We start from the raw sequence: 19,930 nt of genomic DNA on the forward strand, positions 1-19,930 counted from the left end.
GTTTTCCTACCAAAAAGCTAGTATTTGTATATGTTTGAATGTATCCAGCAGGCTGAAAAGCTCCAGTTATATATCATTTTCTTATATGGAAATGGAACGAATAAAATGAGTTGTTAATGATACAATTATAAGATAATTCAACGGAAACACTTGAATCTTGATCCTTTAACGAGGTTAGATGGATGCAGATATCCTGAACTCAGATTCCTTATGTCTTTTCTACATACAGTAAATGTTCTCTGTGTCCTCTCTTTGATCTGCCATGTTCTTCTCTACTCATCACCTTCTGTTTCTCTCTTATGTGAGTCTGCCTTGTTCATTTATCATGTATGTACCTTCCAGTCCGTCATCCCACCTGTCATCTGTCATCTCGTAACATGGCCTTCATCCCAGCTTTGTGCTCAATCACACTGGCTCCTAATCTTTCCTCTGTAAGCCTCCACTCGTTTTCTTTCCTCCTTGGCTTACTTCTGACTCTTACAGCTCTGCTTCACTCCCCCCTTGCTTTATTTTTTCATCTGACTTCTTCACTTCTCCACTCCTCTCCCTCGAAGCCACTGAAGCCTGTCTTCACCTCTGGGGAAAATGTCCCGTCAGTCTTTACCAGAAGGCTCCTTAGCCCTGCCACTCGATCGTTTGGGTCAATCTACCTTTCAACTGGTTTCGCACATTGCCTACACCTAGCACACTTGTGTCCCTCCAACTACACATGTATGCATTAATGTGGAAAATATATATTTTGTGCCAGTTTATTGGTTCTTCTTGTACTGCCATCTTCGACACATTGGTGAAACTGTGCTCAGGGGGTAAATAGGCATCCACCAATCAGAAGGGTTTAACCTAGTCCCTGCAGTGAATATGTCAAAGTAAGCAAGATACTTAAGGAGACCCTATTGTGCTTTTGGGGGTTGTTTCCCTTTCCTGTAGTGTTGTACATGTAAATGGTCTGCAGAGGCTAGAATCCCAAAGTTCCTTCCATAGTGACATACTGACATCACTATGTAACACTTGCTCTTCAATGGGCTAGCACTCCAACACATTGTACGGCGGGACATCTCCAAGTTGAGCCGGCCAGCTGACCAATCAGCGCAGACTTGGCTCTGGTTTTAGACAGAGGGTGAAAAGAGGTGCTGCAGCACAGGCAGTATGCAAAAATACCTTTTTTAACATTAAAGTCACAGTAGAGGCACAAAATACAAATCCTGAACATTAGCATAAAAGGGCACCTTTAACTACAAAATGGCTCCTGTATGCATGTCTACAGTATTGTTGTGTATGCAGGATGCTTTGGATACAGATAACACAAGAGTATTAGGCGTGATAGTGTTAGCATACATTTGGATTCAAGACAGTGGAAAATTCCCCCATGATTGGAGAGGGCGAAGCCTGAAGAATGTTAAATGACAAAGATGTTTGAGATGTGGAATAAATAAAAAAGGTGATGGGTCCCAGATGGAAAAATAAATATGAGTAGGGAATGGTTACCAATATCTAAAGGCCACAATTTATAAATTGGTATGGAGGCTTTGGATTGAAAAGATATGTTGAATTTACCCTTTGGGTCAATTGTCTGGCTTCGACCAATATATTCAAATGAATTAGATAAATCCATTATAAAGCTGAAGTGAACTACAGCAAACTTGAACTATCTGCAGCTTGAAAAATGGCATTGCCATGGCTTTTAGAGTTTTCTTTGACTTAGTCTTACTTATACAAGAGGCAGTATAATGAAGTATGGTGCACTCATCACAGCCTTGACAAGGTAATTAAAGAAGAGCAGCATTGCATGTACTCAACACCTAATTTCTTCTAGCTCAAGGTGAAGATATTCATGACATGAAACCATTGACCCATTTTCCTTCATAAATGGGTGTTATAAGCTCCATGTAGAAGATAGATGGAATTGGAGGATGTAACCCTCTTCACACATGTTCATGCTCACAGCACACACACAGTGCAATTTGTTCTCTGCTTTTTACCCATCCTAGTACTAGGAGCAGTGTGTATGTGGGTCATGGCTAAACCAACTAGTAGGTTTTTTTATTCAATACCATGGTTGATCACAAGGAATACAAGAAGGCCACACAGACCTTTAGCGATGTAGTAATTATGTACGGAGGAAAGGCAGAGGTCAGGTGTCATAGTATAAATGTGAGAAACTAAAAGCACAGGGTATAAGTTGTCCTTGTTTACAATTAAATAGTACCTTCACTATACAAATCTAGCTATTTTAACCCAAACCACTTTTTTTTACATAACCTCACTAATAACAAGTACTTTTGTTGCCTTAACCTTAATTACTGTCACAAACGAGCTGAGGACCAAAATGCAAAACACGGGGAAACCAGGGATAGTCTGTAACCAGCTTTATTGAAGGCAATAACTGGTAGGAGACGAAAAGGCAGGTAGTAGGCAAAGGGCTGGTCGGGGACAGGCGAGGGTTCCAGGAGAAGGCAAGACGGGAGTCGCAGGTACAGACCGGGTCAGGGAGCAGGCGTGGCAGAATAGTCCGGGTACAGGCAGGGTCAGGAATCAGGCGAGGCAGGCAGGTCAGGGACAGGCAGGGTCGGAACCGGGAGAGCAATCTGGGAAGTAATGCTGGAAAGACTGGCATGCTGCAAAGTACGATCTGGCACTGAGGTGAGAGTGAAGTGGGCCTATATACTACTGGAGCTGATGGGTGTAACAGAGTGAAAGAGAGACAGGGTGTGGCTACCAGGTGACTAAGGAATGTTAATGCAGAAAATAGGTGAGTGAGAAAGCAGACTGTGACAGAACCCCCCCCCTTAATGGACGGCTCCCGACGTCCAAGACAAACCTACGGGGAAAAAAACAAATAAATAAAAAATCAACAAAAAACCTACAGACACCGGGTGGAAGGTGGGGGTATGGGAAAGGTTAATACTCATCTGAGAATGCTCTCTCGGCCTCCCCCTCCTGGAAATCCTCGTCCTCCTCGACTGAAGACGCCTCCCCCTCCTCCTCGATGAAGCCCCCGGTCCGTAGCCGACGAGTACCCCCCGGCTTAACGCCTGGCTGAGCGTGGGTCCTAGAAGGCTGCTCCGGGTAGCGCAGGTGGAAGTCCCGGATGAGTTGAGGGTTGAGGATGTGACGAGCAGGAATCCACTGCCTCTCCTCAGGACCATAGCCCTCCCAGTCCACCAAATACTGAACCCCTCTTCCTCTGCGTCGGGAACGAAGTATACGACGAAGGGTATAGGTCGGACCCCCATCGATCATCCTAGGGGGTGGTGGTGGGGGAGCGGCGGGAATCATAGGACTCTCCCGGACAGGTTTAATCCTAGACACGTGGAAGGTGGGATGGATCTTCATGTTCCGGGGCAAACTCAGTCGAACTGCTGCAGGGTTAATGACCTTGACGATCTCAAAGGGTCCAATAAATCTGGGCGCTAACTTTTTAGACTCCACCCGAAGGGGAATGTTTTGAGTGGAAAGCCACACCCTCTGGCCTAGCTGGTACACAGGTGCCTTGGTGCGTCGGCGGTTCGCTGATGTGGCGTACCGGTTAGCAGACTGAAGCAGAGTAGTTCGAGCCCGCCTCCAAGTCCTCCGACAACGTCTGATGAAGGCCTGGACAGACGGACAGGTAACCTCTTTCTCCAATGCAGAGAACAAAGGGGGTTGAAACCCGTATGCACACTGAAAAGGGGAAAGACCAGTAGCGGAACTGATGAGTGTGTTGTGGGCATACTCCACCCACAGGAGTTGTTTAGACCAGGTCGTAGGATGATCGGAAGCCATGCAGCGGAGAGTGGTCTCCATCTCCTGATTCTTCCTTTCAGTCTGACCATTGGCCTGTGGATGGAAACCGGAGGTGAGACTGACCGTCGCCCCGATCAGTTCACAAAACTCCCTCCAAAACACAGAGGTGAACTGGGGCCCCCGGTCGGAAACCACATCAGTCGCCAGTCCGTGAAGGCGAAAAACGTGGAGAAGCATAAGTTCAGCCGTCTCCTTAGCTGACGGGATCTTAGGCAGGGGTACGAAGTGAGCCATTTTACTGAACCGATCCACCACCGTCAAGATGGCAGTATGTCCGTGGGACGGTGGAAGACCAGTCACAAAGTCCAACGAAATATGTGACCATGGGCGACGTGGAACCGGTAATGGATGAAGGAGGCCAGCTGGCGCTTGGTGAGAGGGTTTGTGCCGATTGCACACAGGACAGGCGTTCACAAACTCCCGGGTGTCAGCCTCCAGCGTAGCCCACCAGAACCGCTGCAAGACCATCCCTCTGGTACGTTGAATCCCAGGGTGGCAGGAAAGTCTGGAGCTGTGAGCCCACTGAAGCACCTCAGCCCTCAAAACCTGAGGCACAAACCAACGGTTAAGAGGACAAGAACTAGGACCGGGTTGGTCCACCAACGCAGTCTTAACCCTCTCCTCAATCTCCCAAGCGAGAACACCGATCACTCGAGGAGCAGGAAGAATAGTGTCCGGGATACCGCAGGTGTCTCCCTCCCTCCCGAACTGCCGGGACAAAGCGTCGGCCTTCACGTTGCGGGAGCCCGGGCGGTAGGAGAGGAAAAAATTAAACCGGGTGAAAAATAACGACCACCTGGCTTGCCGGGAATTCAGTCTTTGTGCCGACCTGATGTATTCCAGGTTCTTATGGTCGGTCCAAACCTGAAATGGCAGTTCTGTCCCCTCAAGCCAGTGTCTCCACTCCTCCAACGCCAACTTGCAGGGCTCTCGGCTAACTTCTTTCACCATCCTCCCGGAACCGTCCCGAAATACAATCTAAGCCGTCCCGAAATTAATGTGGACCGTCCCGAATTTAAAATATTAGTTTTTCTACATTATCATTAGTTAAAATCATTCAAAGTGACCTTTAACATAAATAAAACATCATACAAATCATTAGATGATAATTCATCAACCTTTTTAATTGAGTAAATCAGTCAAACACATAAACAAAGGCCAAATATATTTAAAAAAAACACACAAGCGAGAAAGTTACTCTAATATTGAATCCAATCAAGTTCTATCCAATTATCAAAAACATCCAACACTCTGTCCTGAAGACAGAAGACAGAACCCAGAGTAACCACTAACCAGGATGACAGTCTGTAACACAGTCAGGAGACCTTTACAAACTGCCCCGCCCCCTCGCACACAGACGGGGGAGAGAGCTCTCTCGTCTGGATTGGAAAGATCGAAAATAAGATCGAAAATACATCATAGACGCATTTTGTAGACTTATTGCATATTAGAAACGGAGTTGGCGAAACTAAAACTGCGATATAATGTTCATGTAGCAATAATACATGACATATATGTTTTAAATGTCTCCACTACCGATAAAAAGTCAGATAACGTCGGAGCTTAACGCTACCACTGTCTTTAATAATTCCGGCCCGGGGCCCGTTTAATACCGGGGCTCGGTACCCATCCCTACATGGGGAGAGACGCAGCATATTGCTAAGGACTAAATACGATGGAGAGTTCTCATCTCAGCCTTATTACCCATAGGGGATGAAGAGGAGTTAGTAAATAAAGAGGCCGGCGCTCCAGGGTTAGGTTCTGCTGTGCGTTTTCGTGATGTAACGTAAACAATTGCAGAATTCCTCCACGGGATGCCATTGTACATCACTCAACGCGAAATACACACACTCAGTACATAGCTAGACCCAATAATTTGCGGGCCAGGAGTTTGCGGGCACAGCTGTGTGTGTGTGTGTGTGTGTGTGTGTGTGTGTGTGTGTGTGTGTGTGTGTGTGTGTGTATTTCGCGGTTTGCTAAATGTTTTGTGCGTGTGTGTTTATGTTGACAAGGAGGTTTAATAACTGTGTGCTACACAAAACGTGCAGTCAGTTTCATTTTCATCGCCGTTCGTACTGTAGTAGAGTTATCAGGGTATTTTTATTTTAACTCTCGTCCCAAATTCGTCCCAAGATTATTTTTTATCCTCCCCGACCCTATTTTTTTCGGCCCCGGGACGACGGGACGTCCTTAAGCTCGAGCCCTGCAACTTGACTGCTAGAAGCTCCCGGTTCCCCACGTCGTAGTTTCTCTCCGCCGGACTCAATCTCCTCGAAAAGAAAGCACAGGGGTGGAGCTTCTGATTCTCACCAGAGCGTTGTGACAGGATGGCCCCCACCCCTACGTCAGAAGCATCCACCTCCACCACCAACTGACCAGCAGGGTCTGGTACCTGTAGGATAGGAGCCGACGTAAACCGGCGCTTGAGGTCCTGAAAAGCCTCCTCTGCTGCATGGGACCATCTAAACGTTACCTTAGACGAGGTCAGGGCGGTGAGCGGGGCGGCCACGGTACTGTAGCCACGGATGAACCGTCTGTAAAAGTTAGCGAATCCTAGGAAACGCTGCAGCTCCTTCCGGGAATCAGGAACCCGCCACGAGGTAACCGCTGAAACTTTGGAGGGATCCATCTCCACACTTCCTTGACCCACGATGTAGCCAAGAAAGGCGACCGAAGAAGTGTGAAACTCGCACTTCTCCGTCTTGACAAACAGCGAGTTCTCCAGAAGTCTCTGGAGGACTGTCTGGACGTGATGGATGTGTTCCTTGAGGGTCTTTGAAAAAATCAAAATGTCGTCCAAATAAACAAAAACATAACGATCCAACATGTCCCGGAGTACGTCGTTCACCAACGCTTGGAAAACTGCAGGGGCGTTGGTAAGTCCAAATGGCATCACCAGGTACTCGTAGTGTCCTGAAGAGGTGTTGAAGGCGGTCTTCCATTCATCCCCCTCACGGATTCGTACCAGGTGATATGCGTTTCGTAAATCCAGCTTGGTAAAGATTGTTGCTCCCTGTAGTAACTCGAATGCTGACGAGATGAGTGGCAGGGGATAACGATTCTTTACCGTGACGTCATTCAGACCCCGATAGTCAATGCAGGGTCTCAGGGTCTTATCCTTCTTCGCCACAAAAAAAAACCCTGCTCCTGCGGGTGACGTGGAAGGACGAATAATTCCCGCAGCCAGAGAGTCATTGACGTACGTCTCCATGGACTTCCTCTCCGGTGCCGAAAGTGAGTACAACCGCCCCTTGGGTGGGACTGCGCCCGGATGTAGCTCAATAGCACAGTCATAGGGCCGATGAGGTGGGAGAGATGTTGCCTTAGTCTTGCTAAAAACCTCCTTAAAGTCCAAATACTCCGCCGGAACCCCTGTGACATCCGGAACCAGGTTAATATCCACAGATAGTTGAGGTGCAGCGGCCTGCTTGAGGCAAACCTGATGACAGGAAGAACTCCACCCTAGGATGGACCCAGTTGACCAGTCAATGTTCGGGTTGTGGCGGCGGAGCCATGGATAACCCAAAATCAGAGGAATCTTGGGGGACCGTAGCACATGAAACTGGATTGTCTCATGGTGGTTCCCCGACATGAGCATATGGACCGGTGTCGTCTGGTGAGTCACCGTTCCCAGCAGGTGACCGTCCAAAGCATTAGCCGGTACCGGCTGGGGCAACTGAATCTGTTGAATGCCCAGCTGTAGTGCGAGCTCCTCATCAATGATGCTGACATCTGATCCGGAGTCGATAAACACAGCCAGAGCCTGAGGTGTGCCTCTCAGGAGAAGTCGAGCATGGCACAAAGGTCTTCCATTGGGGATCAGCTCAGAGGTTCGGCCCACCAGTATACTCCCCATTACTGATGGGCTCTGCCTTTTCCCGGACAACGGGAAACAAAATGTCCAGCCTGACCACAGTAAAGGCATAAATTCCCTCTTCGACGTAACTCCCTCTCCTCAGAGCTAAGACTGGTACGACCCACTTGCATGGGCTCGACCTCCCCGTACCGTGAGTCAGAGTAGGGATGGGAATTCTCCGCCGAAACCGGAAGTTGAAATCTCCCGGAAACCGGAAGTTGTTGTCGCGAGCGGCGGCCCGCCGCTCGTGTCTATTGCTCTTCTCTTCGTGTCTGAATTCGTCTGTCGATCCGAGAGGTGAGCTCGATCAACCCATCCAAGGAAGCAGGGAGATCATAGGAAACCAGCTCATCTCTCATATAATCCGCTAAGCCTCTCAGATATGCGTCACATTGCGCCGGCTCGTTCCAGCTACTACGGCGGCTGCTGGTGCGGAAGTCAATAGCGTAATTCACCACCGTGCCGGAACCCTGGCTCAAGCTCAGCAGACCTCCGGCAGCATCGGGACCCAGACGAACGGAACCGAACACCTTCCGCATCTCCGCGGAAAAAACAGCAAAAGAGGCGCAGGCTGGAGTCTGCTGCTCCCACTCTGCAGTACCCCATAAGCGGGCTTTCCCCGTCAAATGATTAACGGTGAAAGCTACGCGAGCCGCCTCGGAGGCAAAGGTGTGTGGCTGCAGTGAAAACAATATGGAACAGTTTGTGAGAAAAGGACTGCATCCCTCAGGCTCACCAGCGTAGCGTTCCGGAGTTCCCACACGAGGCTCCGGAGCGTATCCAGTCGATCCAGAGGCTGGAGTGAACATCGGAGCTGCAGGCGGAGGGACGGTAGCAGCCATGCTAGCGGCTAGCTGTTGTACGGTGGCGGCCATCTGTTGCATCTGGGAGGCCAGGTAAGCCAGCGCTTGTTCCTGGGTTGAGGTTGCCTGGTGGGTCTCGGTAGCTAAGGTAGCTATCGTGACCTCCTGTCTTTGGATGGCTTCCTCAACCCTCTCAAAGCGGTCTCTAGGAGACCCGGTGTTTGCTTGGTCCATTTCTGGCCAGATCGTTCTGTCACAAACGAGCTGAGGACCAAAATGCAAAACACGGGGAAACCAGGGATAGTCTGTAACCAGCTTTATTGAAGGCAATAACTGGTAGGAGACGAAAAGGCAGGTAGTAGGCAAAGGGCTGGTCGGGGACAGGCGAGGGTTCCAGGAGAAGGCAAGACGGGAGTCGCAGGTACAGACCGGGTCAGGGAGCAGGCGTGGCAGAATAGTCCGGGTACAGGCAGGGTCAGGAATCAGGCGAGGCAGGCAGGTCAGGGACAGGCAGGGTCGGAACCGGGAGAGCAATCTGGGAAGTAATGCTGGAAAGACTGGCATGCTGCAAAGTACGATCTGGCACTGAGGTGAGAGTGAAGTGGGCCTATATACTACTGGAGCTGATGGGTGTAACAGAGTGAAAGAGAGACAGGGTGTGGCTACCAGGTGACTAAGGAATGTTAATGCAGAAAATAGGTGAGTGAGAAAGCAGACTGTGACAATTACGTTACATTCAATGAATTCTACGTGCTTTATTACAATAGATCTGATCATATAAATGGATACTTCTCTTATATAGTCACAGATGTTACATAACCTGACATTATTTCCTGTCATGGACTCTTATTCATTTCCTTACACAGAATGTCTCACGATTTTCCAGAATTGAAACGGTTGAAGTGGTTATATAAGTGGTACTATTAGGCTCTCAGCTGGCGTTTTTTACGATGTTCTTGAACTTTCGTGTAAATTAATCAATGGTTCCAAATGACACAGTGGTGTACGTGCTGAAGTTGAGTTCAATAGAACTTGATATAAGATTATATACACATATATTCTTTTAACATCACCGTAATTCTTAGAGTGACTACATGGTTGTGTCTTTCTTGCACGATAACAGAGAAGGGGGAAATTCAGCGAGGTGGGTACACATTAGAATGGTGGCGATAACCACAGCCATATCATTGGCTGATAACATTTGTGATGATAACATTATGACCAACACATTAGAAACTCCATGGATCTCAATACATCTGATTGAAAATGGTGAGTTCACAAAGGGACAGTAAAAAGCAAAAATGTCAGTGGAAAGCTTTTATTTGAAAGCAGCACAATGTAGAAATGTCAGTTACAGTGAAGAATGTAATGAAAGAGCGCAGCAAGGCAGGAGGTAAGGGGGAGAGACAGGAGATGAAAGGGGGCTGATAGACAGACTGACATTGCGAGAGACGCAGCGAGAGGGATGACGAAAGCTCCGCTGAAGTCAGACTCACAGCGGAGTGAAGAGCGGAGAGAGGGGATTTTGAATCTTGTCAGCTTCTTACCACTTCCAACTTCTACTGACTCAAGCACGGAGAGAAATGTCACAGTGCGCAAGCTAGCAAAATTCACACAGGAGCTTTGTCTCAGTGTTAATTATAATTCTGGTACAAACCATGGGACTAGGAGTTAACCAGGAGAGTGCCAAATGGTAGTTCTCTAAATGAAACATGACTCTGTTGGAAACTAAATCCCTAATTTCCACAGTTAGTGTGTAGGAGTGTAGCTTCAGGGTGGCAGTGGGGGAAATTAGTCCGTCACAGTTCATGTGCAAAAGCTCATTGTTCCTTTTATTGTTTTTTAATTAGATACACCCAACAGAGACAAACCCAGTCTTGACATAAGCCAGGATTTCAATACAGCATAATTCCAACTTTTTTTGTACACTTATTGCCTTCAAAGTGGGTTTTTTTTCCTGAATCAAATGCAAATACATCAGTCCATTTTGTTGAGATTTGCCAAAGTAAATGTTGTAGTCCTCACTACCACAGGAAGTGTGGACGTGAGAAGGTGGAGCAATTTATAAAGAGGCCTTATTGTGCTTTTAGGGGGTTTCCCTTTCCTGTGTGTTATTGGGGTCGTGTGCATGTACATGGTCTGCAAAGGCTAATCCCAAAGATCTCTTCCACACACTCCACCCCTGCCTGGAACGTCTCCATTAGACCCCTTGTTGCTTCTGTAACATGACATCCCATATGTAACACTCGCATTTCTCAGCTAACCAATCAGAGCAGACTGGGCTCTGGTTTCAGACAGAGGGTGAAAAGAGGTGCTGCAGCATAGGCAGTATGAGAAAAATATAGAGCTTTTTGAACATTAAAGCATGGAGACATGTCACAGTAGAGGCAGAACATACAAATATGAACCTGAAAACTAGCGTAATAGGGCCCCTTTAATGAGCTGCATGATAGTGATCAGGGTTTTGTCCAAACCGGGTAACAGGGGCGCTGCGCCCTCTTACTTAAAGGTGGGGTAGGTACGTTTGAGAAACCGGCTCGAGATACACTTTTTGTTATATTGGAATGCTCTTAACATCCCGATAGCAATGAATATCTTAAGTGCTTTGACAAAAAATCCATAAAAAATGTTAATCTGTGGAAGCCTTAATACTGTAAAAAGCACGACCAATCATTTTAGCCGGCCCGGCTAAAATAACTGGATGGCCCACCTGCCTGTCAGCATTCCATCTGTGCACAAACTTATCTCGTGCCCTCATTGGTCACGTGCGCGTTCGTGTGTGTTGGAGGAGGGGCTCTGTAAGGAAGTGGGAGATTTTTTCCGGCTGTGTATTTTCAAATTCTAGCGCACTCAAGCTGGTTTCTCCAAAATTACCTACCCCACCTTTAACTTATACCAAAATGCAGATTTTCCCGGTAAAATGTTAAAATAATGCCAGAAAACAATATCTCTCATTGTCAATACTGGTATAATTACTCCAAATATCTGAACATCTTGTCAAATAGACCGTCAGATGACGTAGACAGCTTTGTTTTTACGGAGCTCCAACTTCACATTGTTGTTTACGTCCGCGGCAACGTCTTGTACACGGGCGTCATGTTCTCGCGAGATTTTATATATCTTATATACAAGATCAACGCCACAGTCTTGCCCTCATACTATATTTTTCTAGAAAAACCGCTGGTGATGTTAGGATAGATTTCAGCACACCAAAGAGATTGACAATAACAAACAAACCATTTTGATAACCCATTACACATACATTACCTCTTTCAGAGAAAGCTAAAATCGGGAAGAGAAATAGACCCAGGACAAATTTTAAACACTCCAAGGAAACCAGTGAAGGAGTCCAGAGACTGACATTTAGAAAGCTGTCTCTGTTAGTCTATAAATACAAGCCAATGTAGCGTGAAGTCACTGCAGCACCACAGTATAGAGACACAAAGATGCTTAGTGTTCAGTGTCTGCATGAACTTTTGAACATCAGCATGCACGATGATGGATTGCCAACGCTGGTTGGTTCCCATAATTCCTTACATATGGTGCAGAGCACACAAGCAGTCTTAACCACTTCATTAACTTTTAATTTCCCATTTGAGTAAATCAGAAAATAGAATGTAATAACTTTTGTCTGCTGTTTGTTAACGGCTATGAGATGTGAGGAAAGAAAAGACAAGCCCTGTGCAATAATCCTCATTACAGCTAATATCCAGAGATAATATCTGACTATTTATATATTTATATACCCCGCTGTCTATGTGCACTCAATGGTATTACACTTCACGCACTACTTCATTCTTTGTCATGTATCAGTCCATCAATGTTGTTTGTTTGAGACAAGAACAGCTTCAGACCCATACTGTTGATGACGCCTCTCAAAACTCAATAATGGTTTCAAAGTAATCTCACCCCTCAACAATCCCCCCTGTCTTTCTCTTTCTCTCTCCCCATCTAGAGCTAATAGATGGGACCCCCACCTTGAAAATCAACCACGGCTCTGGCACAGTGGTGCTACAGTTGCCAGGCAACGTGAACGTGGCAGACAGGCGGTGGCATCGGCTGGATGTCCGCAGCAACAGCAAGGTTGGACGCTTCACCCATTTCACACAAATTGCTATTTATTTAGCCACTTAGCTAACAAGTATAGTCACACTGAGCTATACTGGCAGATGAACGTCTATTTTTTTTCTTTCTTTTACTTTGACACACTTATTTAACCACTAATATCAAGAAATGTTTTCCTGCATTGAGGCAATTTAAACTAATGTAGGATGGCTCTACTCAAAAACATTGAAAACTGAGTTAATATCAAACAGCACCAACCCCACCATCTATTAAAAAAATGGATCGTCTCTCAGAGCCGTTAATGCTTTTAAATCCCTAGGATCATACATCTTGGACTTCGGGAAAGACTCTCTATCGGAAAGCCAAAGCCTGGGCAGCATGCAAAATAACGGACATGGTGTCCGACGTAATGAAACTCAATTTGTTTGCTACAACCATCGAGCAGAGATTCTATCTACGGCTCTGAGAACTGCACCCTTAATGCTCGACTCCATCATCACCTCAACCGATGACAAACCAACCTCTTGTGCAGGGTACGAAATCTATCGTTGAAGAATCACCAAACATTACAGTAGATATATGGCAACATCTTACATCTCACTTTGCGTTTAATTCAACGGTGTTCTGGATTTGCCATCCAGATGTAACTTATTTAAGACCTTATCCTATTGAAGCCTTCAAGGGGACAAATGCTAACCTTCACAAATCCCCTAGTGAGAAACTCTCCACTAAGGTTGCACGATAATTAAAATGCATTCATAGCATTACCCTGTCTGCTCAACAGCCCTGTCCTGCGGAAACTTAGAGGCAGTTGAAACAACCAAAAAGCTAATAGAATTGACAAGCGCTAGAATTTTCAAAGAAGTCTATCAAGTGCATATGTTTTGGTAAATCAAAATCACAATTAACAGAAAGTTAATTGTATTAGGTTACAAAATAAATAACGCAATATTTCTTAAATTATCCGCAAAAAAATCATCAAAATGCTTGTTTTTAACACAATCTTCCTGCAGTTATTACGTTCAATATTTAAGGTAATTGTACATTTGATCAGTTGTTAAGTGCTGTTATTGCTATGCATTCAATATAAAATGAATCCATGCAATATGCCACTTTGTTAGAGGCCTTAGGTTAGAAAAGGGAGGAATAGTAAAAGTAGGAATGTGACTCCTGCTTTATATGCCACTCTCCACTGGTAAAGAAAACTAAAACAAAGTGGCAGTGTAACTTTTAATCATTGTTGGTTTGGTACAATCGCTCTCAATCTGTCATTCAGAGCAAAGACTCCCTCCCAAGAGAAAATAAAATGAACAACATGATTATTATTCCAATTGTCCACTAATGATATATTCCAAAACAAGCAGTGAGGTTGTTTAGAACCTCACCATCTGTACCTTGTCCAGACCTGATTGAAAGTTTCTCTTTTTGCTTTACTGAATCAGATGCAAGAAACGAGTTGTTGCTGTGGTTCGGTTTCACACAAGCAAACTCTTGCAATCCATTTCTGTGAACTAGTGTTGGCCCTCTTCCGTGCACAGTTGTATTAGCACCACTGGGCACGGTCATGCATGCTGAGGCGATATTTGCCTGAAAGTTGTCCAAAGTAGAACTGTGCGAGAAGCAAAAAATGCAAATTAGCTTAGCCACCGGAAACTAATGTTTTTTTCGCCCCTTCCTTCGCATATAATGGAAGTCAGAGGGGAATGTTAATGTGTGACTGCCCTAAATTGATAGACCAGATATAAATGTTGACTGTTAAAAGTAACTTTAAACCAGTGGCGAGGGGAAAGTGCTGCTACATTTTAAGCTGCTGAGCTTCCCAGCCATGGAGGTATAATTGTTTGACAGACAATTATTTCACATCACAACTATCACCCTTATGGCTCCAATGCAAGCCTATTCAATATGTTTTTTAGCGACCCAAATGGAGAACATGTAAGTTGGTGATTTAGTATTGCAGGACTGTCTGCACTTTAAAGTACAGAGGGAGACAATAGCGGTGGGTGTGACATGAATTATTGCAATGACCCCCTTTTGACATTCTCTACTTAGGATCATTTCAAGGGAATTTAATCAGAGTGAAATTAAGCTAATCTTCACTTCACCGAGGACCGCCCGGATAGGCCTGTCACGATAATTAATTTTGTTGGACGATACATTTTCCTGGAAATTATTGCGATAAACGATAATATTGTCGGCACCGTTGTAAGACCATTTTAGACCACTGACATAATGATAATATATAATAATAAATACAAAGTACATCCTTTCAAACAGAACTTTTTATTTAACATTCAACATTGCAAATGAAATGTGAAATAATATTCAAATATATAAATTATATATAATAAATAAAACAAATTAATTAAAGGTGGGGTCGGTAAGTTTGAGAAACCGGCTCGAGATACACTTTTTGTTATATTCCATGGAATGCTCTTAACATCCCGATAGCAATGAATATCTGAAGTGCTTTGACAAAAAATCCATAAAAAAATGTCATCTGTGGAAGCCGTAGTACTGTAAAAAGCACGACCAATCATTTTAGCCGGCCCGGCTAAAATAACTGGATGGCCTACCTGCCTGTCAGCCTTCCATCTGTGCACAAACTTATCTCGTGCCCTCATTGGTCATGTGCGCGTTCGTGTGTGTTGGAGGAGGGGCTCTGTAAGGAAGTGGCAGATTTCTTCCGGCTGTGTATTTTCAAATTCTAGCGCACTCGAGCTGGTTTCTCCAAAATTACCTACCCCACCTTTAAATTATAATTAATTAATTAAATCACACACAACTAAAGCAATAAATTAAATAGACTCAGGCTGGAAAACAGAGCTCTCTATCTCTCTATCTATCTATTTATATATATAAATAAATATGAGCACACATTGTCTCCCAAGCAAAAAAAACCCTCCTTAAAACAACAGTCAAGTGTACTGTCCATACAAAGACCCAGATGCCTCAACAGGCCATATCAAAATCTGTATTTCAAAGTTTTAGAGCAAGGAACAACAACATATTTGCATTGTTTGCGACATACCGGCTCATTCAAATCCGTAGGTTGGCCTCGTTCATTTGGCTTGAATCCAAAATACTGCCACACCCGAGATGTGTAGTGTAGAAATTCAATTTCACTTTAAATTCCCCTCGAGTAAGTCACACGTTGTCTCCCGCTTGTCGCTATATTATTAATTTGGATGCTACACTGCTGCACGCGGAGTCTCTGACTCCTGACCTGGCTGTGTGTCAGCCCCGCCCCTCACAGCGAGCGTGGCCGGCAGCCACAGCGCGCCTGGCTAAAATGCTGGTCACATCCTTATGTAAACGGCAATTTATCGAGCTCAGAAAAGTTATAGAGTCCATTTTTATCTATCGTACGATAAGTCAATTTATCGATTATCGCGACAGGCCTACGCCCGGAGCTCTTCGCCTCCAAGGACTCGCACATAACCGCTGCCTTATACTTTTTAAATATCAAGGAGACTGTCAGTGATCCTATTTTAATGTAACCCAGCTAGCTTCAAGCCTCATGTTCTCACCCTGAGCTTAAAAGCAGCCGGACTGTCTGAACCTTACTGGAAACTCATCCCGACATGGACAAGGACCACTCGAGTTAAAGTACTCTGTCAAAATAAAAGCCTTTTTCATGGGGGCACGTGAATGCACCGTTGGCCTTGGCGGAGCTCTGTGCTCTCTGAGTGCCATTCTAATTTTAATAACGCCATCAGGAACCTTGCCCTGCCATTAGTCACTGAAATGTGCTTGTAATTCACGTCCATTACTTAACTGTTCAGTACCACACAGTGACAAAACACACCAGTTCTGTTCCTCTTTGTTAAATATTAAGAATATGTGCAGTTTTACATTGACACATGCATAAAAACAGAGCACATTTGCTTAGTATTGAGAATGACCTCAGCAATAAGCATGCATAAGGGCACTGTGACTTTGGGTAATACAACTGCTTTATTCTGAATTGTACGGATACAATAATTCATTGAGACCTGTGTTATTACAATAGGGATTATTCTGCATCACAATGGTTTTATTCTGAGTCACATGTGAATGTATTCATTTGTCCTGAATAGTAAGCAGCAGCTAATCCAACCTGGTTGTGTGACCTGGTTGGAAAAGGACAGAGCTGCTGTAGCAGGAATACAAGAATGTTTAACATGGAGCGGAAATTACCTAACCAACTACATTTTTTTGTGACTGTGGTAAAGAATTAGTCTTTGCATATTGTTGTAAACATTATGTTAATTATTTATCTAGTAAACAACCACTGTTGATGTGACATCATCAAGCTAATTGACGCTACTGAGCAATTAGCTAGCACAGCAGGTATGTATTAGCTGCTGTTTCCTGACACATTTGCCTCCTGTTGATGCTGGTTTTAAAGCTAAATTAAAAGCATCAGGTAAATCATGCATGTCATTTCAACTGATAAAAGTAATTAATAAAAATAAACCTGCAAGTAATGTCAATTTTTTTATGTTTTTTGACATGTTTTGGCATGGCAAATTATCTAGTTCAGTAGCTGTACCAGCTACCGACAGCTGTTTCAGGGTCCTAAAGTCACCTCCAGGGGAACATCCTCAGTTGTCCTGACAGTGTAACATGGCCCTCTGTAAAATATTCTCATGTCAGTCTTTATTTCCTTTTACTGTCGTAACCCCCTGCCTCCCATCTCACGGGACACTTTGGCAGAGGTATTCAATTATGGTAATGATCAGATCTCGTGCACCTTCTCATGAACAGCTGGCGTTCACACAAATGTTCTTGCCCCAATATGTTAATGAATCATGTCTGTGTAGCATTATGTAGAGTATAAATACTGAATTTTGTTCAAAAACTGGAGCAGGGTTTAAGTCAATGTCATACATTGATTAATGACCATGAACGTTGTAAATCAAACTTCTTCTCTGGCAACACATTTAAATGTTTTTAGCCTGTTAAATAGGTGTTATCACCACTATTCTAATGTGCCAGATGGGCCACACTGCAACTAATACATTGTTAAAGTGAAGGTGACATTTTAAAACAACCAACACATTTTAAAACTGACTAAAACGAAACAAATACAGTTTATAGGTTACAACACGACTAGGTTAGGTTAAAGAAAATATCATTGTTGGATGAAATTAGAACAGAATCAGAAATGCTTTCATAATCCCGGTGGGAATTGGTTTTCATGACAGTTTTTCCGATTAAGAATACATACAATAAAAGATTAATTCAAATGTATGTATTATAACATAAGAAGAAAGAATGTGAAATAAAAAGATAAAATAAGACATAAAGAAAATAAGTTAAAGTTAAATGTCCATTCAAATTGAAAAAGTCCCAGCATATTGACGAGGAGTTAAACATCTGATGGCGACAGGAAGGAAGGAAGTGCTTTGTGGTGCATCTTGGTAGAATGAGTCCTCCACTGAAGGTACCTGAACATTGGTCATGGAGAGGGTGGGTGACATGGCTAAGATGATCCCTTGGACTGCATCCTCTTTTCCGACATAGCCTAGCTGCGTTTCTTGAGTGAAAGTGAAACTTAACGTTGTTACTGTAACACGAAGAAAACAATATTTTAGGTTTCAGACAGGATGCAAACAACTGGAATGTCGTGTTCTTCAACCTACCACCATTAAGGAGTCTTCATACGATGTCACCCGACTTTCGCCTTCTTGTATTCACGATCAACCGTGTGAATAGATGATAACAACCTACTAGGCGTAGCAGTCCCCTACTGTCTCCACAGCAATGAGGCTGATGACACTCATTGAATCAGCCTTTAACAATAGGACCGGGTGTCTTTGGACTTTGACAACATATGTGAAAGCTTTTATCAGACACGTGAATAAAACATTCAAAAGCAATGTGGTTTAACAGAGTTATAAGGGCTGTAATTGAATACACAGGGTTTTGTTAATAGAAAGTGTGATCATTCTGGTGCCATTTTTAATAAAGAAGTATCCGTTAAGGCAAACAATTCACTCAATTCCTTGAAAAACAACATTTGCAGTCTTAACAATCTATTCTGGTATGGTTGTAATTACGTGATACCCTTTGTGTGATCCTAGTGTGAGCTGTAATGTACTGGATGTGAAAGAAAGAAACAAATAACATGTGTCCAAAAAGATGAGATGAACATGTGTTCTTGTCTTCTCTGTCACATCAATGTTGGACAGAATGAATGACTCTGGAAATAGGTTGTCATGGTGTCTGCTTAACCTTCTGCTGTACAGTACTTGTTTATTGGAACATGCTGGCTTAAGATGTCAAGTGTTGTTTATTTGTATATTTGTGCTTCACCAGGGAACATGGCAGGCAGCAGCACAGTATAATGCACTAATTTAGGAAATGAGAGTCCGAGGCGGCTCCCACTTTAATGCTAAAAGAGCACTTGACAGCAATAGCAATACACTAATGCAGAGGAAACGTAGTTGGTTTCTCTGTGCATTAGTTTTATACTGCATGTGCTTTGTTTGTGTGCTTTCTTCAGGAAGTGCGATTCACCCTGGATCGTTGTTCAGGCGCCGCGGTGATGGAGATGGAGGGGCTGGGCAGCTGGTTGACCACTGAGGACCACTCCTCCTGTGAAGTGACCGGCGTTACCCCTAACACTGACAGGTACACACAACTAACCCTAACACCCAACACTGACAGGTACTCACAACTAACCCTAACACCCAACACTGGCAGGTACACACAACTAACCCTAACACCAACACTGACAAGTACACACAACTAACCCTAACACCAACACTGACAGGTACACACAACTAACCCTAACACCCAACACTGACAGGTACACACAACTAACCCTAACACCAACACTGACAGGTACTCACAACTAACCCTAACACCAACACTGACAAGTACACACAACTAACCCTAACACCAACACTGACAGGTACTCACAACTAACCCTAACACCCAACACTGACAGGTACTCACAACTAACCCTAACACCCAACACTGACAGGTACACACAACTAACCCTAACACCCAACACTGACAGGTACACACAACTAACCCTAACACCAACACTGACAAGTACACACAACTAACCCTAACACCAACACTGACAGGTACTCACAACTAACCCTAACACCCAACACTGACAGGTACACACAACTAACCCTAACACCCAACACTGACAGGTACTCACAACTAACCCTAACACCCAACACTGACAGGTACACACAACTAACCCTAACACCAACACTGACAAGTACACACAACTAACCCTAACACCAACACTGACAGGTACACACAACTAACCCTAACACCAACACTGACAGGTACACACAACTAACCCTAACACCCAACACTGACAGGTACACACAACTAACCCTAACACCCAACACTGACAGGTACTCACAACTAACCCTAACACCCAACACTGGCAGGTACACACAACTAACCCTAACAC

At 44.5% G+C, this 19,930-nt stretch overlaps 1 protein-coding gene across 1 annotated transcript in view; it reads left to right on the forward strand.

Moving 5' to 3' along the window:
* The window catches only part of si:ch211-186j3.6 (neural-cadherin), a 437,178-nt gene that overhangs the window by 339,182 nt on the left and 78,066 nt on the right, over positions 1-19,930 (forward strand). Inside the window, 2 exon segments of the mRNA XM_034117220.1 lie at positions 12,398-12,525; positions 18,998-19,125. Coding sequence (XP_033973111.1) covers positions 12,398-12,525; positions 18,998-19,125 — 256 coding nt within the window.

The sequence above is a fragment of the Trematomus bernacchii genome, unplaced genomic scaffold (genome assembly GCF_902827165.1).
Source record: "Trematomus bernacchii unplaced genomic scaffold, fTreBer1.1, whole genome shotgun sequence".
In the NCBI taxonomy this organism is placed as follows: domain Eukaryota; kingdom Metazoa; phylum Chordata; class Actinopteri; order Perciformes; family Nototheniidae; genus Trematomus; species Trematomus bernacchii.